Here is a 10,614-nt window from a genome sequence, read left to right as displayed (position 1 = left end):
AACAGGAAGGAATGCAGACTTGAAAATGATTTTTGGCCCACAGGTCAGTGACATCAGAAGCTAATGAAATCCAAACTACATAGAAATGAACTCTTTCCATCCTGAGCCTTAAGGATGCCCCCCCCCCCACCTCCACCCCAAAAATGGGAATTTTGGACAACATTTTCTCTATTTTAAAAATCATTCAAGATACCTATTTCAGCATTAAAATTATGTCTTCGCACGATACTTTCAAATCCACTTTCCTTTGATTTCTACACAGGCTCGGTATGTCAGGAAAACAGATTTTTGGTTTAATTAAAATAAATAAAACCCTGACCATCCATAAACTGAAAACTATAAAAGCAAAGCAACTTTTACGCGTATTTGGTTTGCAACAGACAGGTGCAGGTGGAAATCCCCTTTAAAAATAGCCCAGGCATTATCCATTAGTCCTTTAGAGACATGGCCCTTCAAAGTTGGCAAGAAAATAGGCATCCATGCAAAAAAAAAAAAGGAAGGCAGTGGTACTTTTTTATCCTTCTGGAAGCAAATCTACTGGAATTATGAATCCAGTGTTGTGGATTTTCCAATTTGGGTGCGAAATCTACATAATGTGAGAAAATAAAGCAAATCTAAACCATGCAGTGAGAACTACTTAATTAGAATGAACCAAAGAGATGACGTGAGTCCTATAAAAATCCAGAGATCTATCTCCGGTTTCATAGCATTAAGCAGAGAGTCTACGACACCCCCTGGATGGGGCACCAGTCAGACGCAGGATACTTCCCCAACCGAACAGATGTGCTAAAAATTTAAGTTTTCCAAATTAGTGATACAACTTATTTAACTCTGAAAAATCTCAGACACTTGGCACAAGTAGAGTAAAGTCATTAAAACTCCAGTAAACTTTGAACCTTTAACTCTAACCGTGTACACTCCGAACAACCTATACTCAACGCTGGGGTCGCTCGAGGTAACTGTTTCCTTCTTGACGACCAGTTACTCTGAGATGTCCTGAGTACGAGTAAACCAGGTAAGTTAGAGGAGTTTGACCAAGTTTTCAAACTTTTAAACGAAGTAGCAGCCACTGAACAGACCTTCTGTACTCGGGCAGATCGACTGCTGCTTTATGTTCCACAAACTGGAATGTGAACATTAACTGCTTAAAGTGTAAAGTTATTCTATTCAAAGCAGATTATTTTCACTCACCCAAAATCACTTTTTTTTCTTTAAGCTCTTGCAGAAGCCGCACGTTTGGAACATTCACACAGGATCAGTATTCCGGTTTGATTGGCACCAGTAGTTTGGCTGGGAAGCATCTGTGGTGCGGTGTGACATCACGACACTGCACAGTAGTGACGACAAACACTTAACCTAAACAGTTATTTTTTTAATGGATCTGCAAAAATTGTTTGAATTTCCAAAGAGAACTTCTGTACCTCCCGCCCACAGTTACCCAGTGGCAAACGTTAACAAAAGTTCCAAACCCAAAGAAATCTGCATGCAGGAAAAAGAAAGAAAACACGTTCAACCCAAATTCTAGAAAAAAAAAGGGACAAAATGTAAATAATTCATATAGATAAAAACAAAACATAATGAACAGAACATAATGCCGTTCTCTTGGCTGGGACAAGAAACCCGAAAGCATCTTGTCAGTTCAGCTCCCGAACTTACAGATATTAAGCTCTGATTTCATTGGGTGGACGTGGCTCCACCCACCACGCAGCCCCGCCCGTCTTCCATATAAGGCACAGGACAAAATAAAACCCACATACAAACGGAGCTAGCCACACCTCTGCCACGTCCTAAAACTGTAAAGAACACAATTAGACAACAGAAACCCCACTAAGTGTACAAAATGTTCATCTATATTTGTCTTTTTTCTCTCTTTTTAACTTTTAATTTCCTTGAAGGTGCGTTGCCGTGGGTGGCGAGTTGAAGGTGAAGGGGTCCAACCAGGCGAGTCAGGCAAAAAGAAATATTAAAAATATGAGCTTGTCTTTTTACACTTTTTTACAACCTTTTAAAATAAATGTGACATGATTTTTTTTTCCTCAATCAATAAAAATGATCATTAGGTGGACAGTAGAAGAGTTTGGGGGGGGTTAGACAAGTGAAGTGGTTTATTGTTTATTCTGATAGACTGTCAGTGTGCAAGAAAACAGGTTAAGAGTTAGCTGTTAGTGTGTGTGTGCGCGCTTTAGTGTGTGTGTATGTGTGAGTGTGTGTGTGAGAGAGAGAGAGAGAGAGAGTTGTCATTCAACTGCAGCACTTGCTCTTCCAGCCTGTGACTCCGCCTCCACTACTGATGTCAACATTTCACTGTTGGGCTCTTTTCCAGGCGTCCTGTTAGAAAACGCACAAAAACACAACGTTAACAAACGTCACCGTGTAGAAGCCTTACAAACTCGCAATATACGTCATACAACAATGTGTTGAGTGACTGTTGGAAATAAAATGTCCTTGTGATCTGAACGAGTGGCATCAGGGTGCAAATCATGTACCTAATACTCCAAACTGCACTCCCACGGGTGCCAGCAAAGCCACACCCACCTTTCTGAGGATGTCTTTCTGCTAACGTGAGGAAAGCCTTCTCCAAGGTTGATGTTGGCCTTGGCGCTCGTCTCAAAAAACCTAATGCCGTGCTCCCTCGCAATCTGTCGGGGGGGGGAAACAGCAGTTAACACAATGACTGAGGAAGCAGTTTAAAGCAGACGGGTCCAAAAATAGAGCAGCAGAACTCCGATCAGGTGTCGGCGGTCTGAGAACTAAATCTCACGAATGCTGGTCAAACTGTAGACTGACGAGTCGCTGCTCATCTGTTTTAGCACCGTGAGTCAACGTTCTTAAAGGACCGCGCAGAACATGTTAATGTCGTAGGCCAACAACCACCGTGTTTGTTTTGTTGTTTTTGCACACACGTCTCCCAGACAAAACAAATGGACAATAGATTTGTGCAAAGAGAATCTAAAGTCGAATTCTTGTTTGTCTTTTGGCTGCCACCAGGAGGTTAAAGTACAAATCTGCAACAGGATTTGGCACAGGTTTTACACTGGACGCTTTTCCTGACCCAATCCCTGGTCTTCTTCCAGCCAGTACCAATGAGGGCCAATCAAAACTACACAAAACAGGAGAGAGACTATATCCAATAATTATTTCATCTGGAAAATAATGGAGAGGCCATTAAAATAGTTCATCCAAAATTTTAGGGTTCACAATTTGTCTGATCACCTGAACACTAACAGAAAATGGAAAAAACCCTCAGAGGTGAAATTTTCACTCCAAAATATTCTGGCAGCATCATTTTATGTGATTATTCTCATGTAGGAACATTATTATTATTCTTATTTGGGTAGGGAGGCGGGGCATAGATGCAAATACTGTTGTACATCAGAATCTCATCATGGAAAAAGCTTTTCCAAACATCCACCGTGGAATCTTGGTGCACTGCCTGGCCACGTTACTGCTGATATCTGCGCTGCAACAGTTTGTTTCCGTGGTAAAGTGGCCGACTGTTGAAACGCAATCAGACTCCTAATAGAATGTGTACTCCCAAAACAGCAGCAGCAACAAATGAGTGGATCAATAAAACAGCAGCACCTCAGTGAATAATGGCTGCACAGAGCTGCAGCAGACTGCACCATCTCACCTGCTCCCCCTTTGCTTTTGGTACGACCCTCTTGTCCTCCATGTCACACTTGTTGCCTAGCAGCATCCTCTCAACATCCTCATTTGCATGCTGAAAAACAGAGGCAACGGTATCTTATTAATTTTCCCACATTAGACCAATAAATCCTGCATATGCCCTGAGGGACATGGGGCTGGTGCTAATACCCGGAATCTACAGCGTGACGTAGTTAAGAGCTTATCCCCTGAATAGGATGCCAGTCCATCAAAGGTTACTGCCCCAGCCAAGGTACATATTTGCAGCTAAATGAACTGGGACAAAGCAGATAACGCAGACTGGTAACCTGACCAGGAATCAAACCCAGGGCTACATATTGGCAGTGCAAGACCTTAAAGAGTGTCAGTGTCAGGGGTACATGGAGTATTAACTTTATGGACAATTTCCAGCCTCAATTTCTTTTTTCTCCGTGTCTGATTGTTTCTTTAATCTACTGTAACAACAGAACCTCATCAAGCTAATAACCTATGCTGCCTGGTTAGTTAGCAGGGTTTTTACTTTTGGAATTTTAAGCATACAAACACTACATCAGAATAAACTGAGGCGATAGGGAAAATGGGGGGGGGGATTCTTACAAGTACTTTGACTTTATTTCATTGCAGTATGAATGCAGGACATTTCATGTTTTGTGCAGCCAAGGCAACTTTATTTCATTTGTCAAACATACATTCTGCATTTCAGGGTGGCAAGAAATTCCAAAAGCAGTTGGGACACTTTGCAATGTCGCCATTCCGTCTCACAGCACTTGAGACATTTTGGTATCAAGGATACCACATGATCAAACGTGTCGGGTGTCATTTTGTCCCACTCTTCCTACAAATGCATCTTGAGATGTGCAAAATTATGAGGTTACAGTCACATTTTTCATTCCATAATTCTCTATTAGGGATAGGACAGGATAATAGGCAGGCCAGTCCAGTGTCCATACCTTCTCCTTCCACAGCCATGACTTTATAATGCGTACAGAACAAGGTTTTAATTTGTCTTGTTGAAAACTACATGGATGTCCCTGGAAAAGATGTTTGGAAGGCAGCACATGTTGCTACTAGGGCTGCCACGACTAGTCACAACTACATCAAGTCAGGCTGCATTGTTCTGTTTAGTTTATATCAAAGTTTTCCTGCACCTCTGTGTATTCTTCCCTTCTTTATAAGAGTTGGTGTTTGCGTTTGCTCCACAAAGATTTGAACAGTGTTGCCACAGTTACTTTGAAAAAGTAATCCAATTACTGATTACTCCTTGGAAAAGTAACTTAAAAAACTTAAAAAATCCTCCGCATATAAACTTAAAGAAATTGCTGCTCTCCGTTCATCACTGGATTGTCTATTGACAAAGGAAGCAGAGACTAAAATTAGATTTGCAAGGCAAAGGTTATATGAACATGGTGACAAGCCGGGGAAATACTTGAAATATTTGACAAGGAAGAAATCAGATTCCTAGGCTATTTCTTCGATTAAAGATGTAAATGGAAAACAGTTTTTTGATACTGCCACAATTAATGACGTCTTTAAAAAAAAATGTATGAAAATCTTTACAAATCTCAAATACATATCAATGCTCCTGAGTTAATGGATGCCTTTTTTTCCCCCTCTCTTAATCTTCCTAAATTGACTGAAGATCAGAAGTTAAATCTGGATTGTCCCATATCGAAAGAGGAGGTGCTGGATGCCATAAAAGAGTTGCAGGCAGGCAACGTAGCTGGGCCAGATGGCCTTGGTGCTGAATTTTATAAAGAATTTCGAGATATACTAGTTGACCCATTGCTTAATATGTATAATGACTTAAGAAAGGCCTGCTACCTAGCTCTTTAAGAGAGGCAAATATATCCCTTATACTGAAAAAGGGTAAAGCACCTGAAGACTGCGCCTCCTCTTATAGGCCAATTTCTTTGCTGAACGTAGATTTGAAACTCCTTTCCAAAATTCTTGCGAGGCGTCTTGAACGTGTACTTCCCTCTTTAATTAATAAAGATCAAACAGGTTTCATTAAGGGTCGTAGTTTCCATATAATGTGCGCAGGACCTGTTGAATATAATTCAGTTTTTAAAATCAAAAATCAGTGCCTGGCATAGTGGTCTCGCTCGATGCCGAAAAGGCATTTGACCGCGCTGAATGGTCCTATTTGTTTTTTACTTTGCGGCAATTTGGTTTAAGTGAAAATTTTATAAGTTGGATTAGGCTTCTGTATAGCAATCCCCTGTTCAGCAGTTCTTTCTAATGGGTTGCGGTCCCCAAATTTTTTGGTTTTGAGGGGGACTAGGCAGGGCTGCCCCCCTTTCCCCCTTACTTTTTGCCCCTGGCAGTAGAGCCGCTAGCGGAGGCGGTGAGAGCCTGGAAGGACATTTATGGCCTGAGTCTAGGACAAAGACAGCATAAAAATCACTTTTACATGCTGATGATGTTCTGGTTGTATTGACCCAACCTGAAATATCTGTGCCCTCACTCATCGAGACCATTAACAAATTCAGCAACATCTCAGGTTACAGAATTAATTTTAATAAATCAGAAGCGATGTCGCTGGGCACTTTAAAAGAAAAACCTCAGGTCCCTTCTCCATTTCCTTTTAATTGGTCTCCAGAGGGCTTTGTCTATTTAGGGATTAAGATTACACCTGCTTTTGATCAATGTATAAATGTAATTTCACCTCTCTGTTTGAGCGCATTAAATTGGACTTGGAGAGGTGGAAGACTTTGCCTTTGTCCTGGCTCGGCCGAGTTGCTCTTCTTAAAATGAAGATCTTACCCAGGCTATTATATCCGATTCGGATGGTCCCAGTTATTTTTCCACATAAGACTGTTAAGACTTTGAATGGCTGGTTTAGTGCGTTTATATGGGCAGGGAGAAAGCCTCACCTTAAAATATCTACGTTATGCCTCTCATCTTCAAAGGGGGGGCTTGATCTCCCAGACATAAGAAAGTATCAGCTCAGTGCCCATATGTGTGTAGCGGCGGAACTGGGTGGAAAGAACCTTATTTCTCTCTGGCTTGATATAGAAAGTTTCCATGTCCAACCTCCCTCTGAAAAATTTACTATTCCTGAAAAAGGTAAACTTCTAAAAATATTCTGTAGTAAACCCTCTCACTTTATGTACTGTCAGAGCTTGGCAAATAATTCAAAAGATGGAGGGTAGGTCTCACTTAACATCTCTCTTCACTCCGTTATGTGGCAATCCCCTTTTCCAGCCTGGGACTTTGGACTCTGGTTTTTCTGTGTGGGCGGAAAAAGGTATCTCTACCCTTTCTGATTTGATGGACAGATCAAACCTAATGTCCTTCATCAGTTAGTAAATAAATACGGAATTCACAGACATGATTTTTTTCGGTACCTGCAAGTGAGAGATTATATCCTAAAGACACACAACTATACTTGCCAACCAAACTGTCACTGATTGTGAAAAACAACTATTTCAGCCTAAACTTAAATGCTCTGTTAAGATTTGCTATGGTTTATTGAGAGAATATGAAGGCTCAGATTTGGCTCATTTGAAGGGGACATGGGAGAGGGAGTTAGCTTTGGTGATCAGTGACGAGGCCTGGAATGAAACTTGGGAGAACGCAGGGTCTTTGAGTGTTTGTAATAGGGTAAAAGCAATGCAACTTAAGATTTTGCATCGTGTTCATATATCTCCTTCTCAGCGTCACAGATTTTAATTCAGACCTTTCTCCGCTCTGCCCTAAGTGTAAAACAGAGGTGGGTAACCTCACTCGCTGTCTTTGGTCCTGTAGGAAAATACAAACAATTTTGGTTTAGTATAAAAGGTGAATTGGACAAGATCCTTTTCTATTATTACTGAATGTAACCCATTGTATATGTTGCTGGGAATGACAAATAACATTAAGAAGAAATGTGAAAGACAACTTTACATGATGCTTACTTTCTGTGCTAGGAAATGTGTCCTCTCGAACTGGATTATAGACAAAGCCCCATCAAGAAACACAGTGGCAGCGGACTGTTCTTGAATACATTTCATTGGACTTCCTAACGAGGTAAGCTACATAACAGGGAAGATGCGTTCTATAAAATATGGGACCCTTATTTGCGGGTATGTTGGTCTGGATCTGGCAGCTATTTTTTCGCGGGGCTTTCTGTGATGTACAAAGGTTATTTTACCAATAGTGGAATGCCCATGATTCTTTTTTTAAACTATCTTTTTTTATTATTATTATTATTATGAGTTTGGCTTTTTTTTTATTTTGAGCTGGGGTGTTGTTATATATTTGGTTCTGTTTTTGTTTTGTGTTTGTGTAAAAAGAAAATTAATAAACATATAAAAAAAAAAGAAAAAGTAACTTAGTACTTTACTGATTACCTCAATTGGAAAAGTAACTAAGTTAGATTACTAGTTACTTTTTTAGTTACTTTCCCCAGCTGCCAACAACAACCCTCTGCCACCTCAAAATGACAATGATACCTGTTTTGCCAAAACTCACTTTATAGTCACCCTTTCTTGACTTCAATGAAAATAAATATTTGTTTTATAAAAAGTAAAATAAAGACCTCTTTCTTGACCTCATATTTAACTATTGACAGCACTGCAACAGTAAAACTTGCAGTTTCTAACCTACATTGTTTATAAATGTAACTAGAAAATTCATTCTATCATTTAAATTATCTCTAAACATTTTACTTGTCGAAATTATTATTTTAAGTAGTATTAGTAGTTGTAGAAAAAAAAAACGGCTTCAAAACTGGACCTTTAATCTAGGGGTGTTGTGAGGGGGCACATCCTTGCCCCACGGCCCCATTCCATCTGGATTCGCCCCTGCTTTGGCGTTTGAGCACAAAGAATGGATAACATTTATTTATGCAGAAAACATGACCAGATTTACAGGTAAGAAAGTTTTATTGTGTTTTCACGTCATGTGGTCCTCAGAAAGAGAGTTTAGGTACATTTGAGTGGAAAATAGTGCCAGTTGTTGACGCGTCGCGGAGGATCAGCTGTTTTTAGCAGCAGATATGGAGCGGCTCAGCTCAGAATTCTAAATAAGGAGAAAAAAAAGCACGAGTCGTAGCTGCTGCAAAAACGCGGATGAAAAGCTCACAGCTCGCTTAAAGGTGGGCAGTTCAGTCGAACCCCGACCTCCTGCCCACGGACCAAGTTTAATGCTGCTATCGACCCACAATGCAAAAATAATAGTAACGCACAGTGACTTGGAGAAGTAACTTTAATCTGATTACTGATTTGGAAAGATTAACGCGTTAGATTACTTGTTGCTAAAAAAGTGGTCAGATTAGAGTAACGCGTTACCGGCATTTGAATCTGAAACACAATAAAATGTTCACACTTTTCTTTATAGCAGTTCTGTAATTTCAGAAATGCAACAGAAACAACCACAAATCAGAAAAAAGGTTGGACTATATGTAAAATGAAGATAAAAGTGTTGCACTATTCCCAGTTTCTCCACTAACAGAAGCCAAAAGTTCCCCCAGAGTTGTGTCTTGGTGGCTTCCCTCACTTGTCTCCTTCCAGCGTGGACATTTAGTTTTTGAGAACTGCCTACCTGACACAGATTTACTATAAAGTACCACACTGTTTGTATTTCTGAATGATTCATGTAAATGAAGTCTAAGAAATAGTCACTGATTTGGAAATGTTCATGTTTTCATCCCCTGACGTTTCTCGGAAAATGCTGCAGGCATTAAATTTAGGAAATTCCATATGATCTGACTAGTCAACTAATTGCAAAAATAATCATTGACTAGTCGACTATCAAAACAGTTGTTTGTGGCAGCCCCAGTTGCTATAAAATCTCAATGTACTTTCTGCATTAAAGCTGGGGTAGGTAACTCTGTTCAGAAACACTTTTTGTTGTATTGGGTGAAATGGTCCGTCTATCCTAACAGTCGTCAATACATTATGTACAGAGCCAGTGGTGACGTCAGCGGATCACATCAGAGCTCAGCATATCTGAACATTATAAGAAGCTAAATCAGTTATAAACATATTTAACAGCTGCACACAAGAAGGAAAGAACACACAACTGTTTTACCAAGCCATGACACTGTGTAAACATGACAATTACATTTTTGGGCAGCTCAAAATGCTTTCTGCAGCTTGTTAGGAGCACGCATGCGCGCGTGTGAACAGCTGAAGCTGGAGCGGTCCTGTGTGATTCAGGAAGTGATTACAGTCGTTTACAACGGCCAATTTGCAGAGAAAATGATTAATCCAACACAAAATTATTTTATATACACAAGCGTCCAGCGCAGAGCGCGTGGCAGCCAGTAGAACAAAGAACGGCGTCCAGCTGGGAACACAGCTGGTGGGATCATCACAACGATGTGCGTGCTACTGTGTGTCAGGGGGCCTTTAGTCGGCTCTCCTTTGCCCCGCCGAGTCCACAGTCAGATGCGCGTTCAAGTTTGTGACGGTGTGGCTTTGGACGGAAGCACTGACGGGGAGGGGGGTGGAACCTAGAGGAGGTGCTACTTTCAGATCTTCCTAGCTCTCTTGCTAGCTCTCCAGGACTACCAACTCTAGCTTTAATGCCACCATCACAAAAGTGTAAATTATATTTGCAGAGGACGCAAACACAACCCCCATCCCATGACAAAACCCAGCTACTAGACTTGTGCTGATAATGTGGATGGTCTTTTTGTTTTTGTTCTGGGGACACAACATTCATTTCTAAAAGAAAGAAAGAAAGAAAAAAAGATCTGAAATATTGATTCATCTGACATGTTTTCACTGTGTGATTGTCCGACCCAGATGCCCCCAGGGCCAAAGAAGTCAACGTCACTTTTGTACAAGGCTAACATAAGGCTTCTTTTTCTGCAGGGTAAAGTTGTAAGTGGGATTTGTGACTGTAACTCTGTATTGTAACGCTTGACAATGGTCTTCCAAAGTAATAATTTGCCCATGTGGTTCTATCAGCTACTGATCAATGATCATGCTGGATGCAAAGCCATTTGAGGGATCAGAGATCACAAGCATTCATCTTAAGATT

The 10,614-nt window shown here is 40.6% G+C and overlaps 1 protein-coding gene across 1 annotated transcript in view; it reads right to left on the bottom strand.

Annotated features, from left to right (window-relative positions):
* Positions 1–1,351: 1,351 nt before the first annotated feature.
* rab10 (RAB10, member RAS oncogene family) overlaps positions 1,352–10,614 on the bottom strand; it is a 61,292-nt gene continuing 52,029 nt past the window's right edge. The window contains 5 exon segments of the mRNA XM_034161867.1: positions 1,352–2,303; positions 2,306–2,328; positions 2,532–2,581; positions 2,583–2,639; positions 3,632–3,721. Of these exon segments, the coding sequence (XP_034017758.1) occupies positions 2,242–2,303; positions 2,306–2,328; positions 2,532–2,581; positions 2,583–2,639; positions 3,632–3,721 (282 nt within the window). The 3' untranslated portion in view covers positions 1,352–2,241.

The sequence above is a fragment of the Thalassophryne amazonica genome, chromosome 21 (assembly GCF_902500255.1).
Source record: "Thalassophryne amazonica chromosome 21, fThaAma1.1, whole genome shotgun sequence".
In the NCBI taxonomy this organism is placed as follows: Eukaryota; Metazoa; Chordata; class Actinopteri; order Batrachoidiformes; family Batrachoididae; genus Thalassophryne; species Thalassophryne amazonica.
The sequence above is the reverse complement of the archived record's forward strand: the minus strand, read 5'-3'. Positions and strand labels throughout refer to the sequence as shown.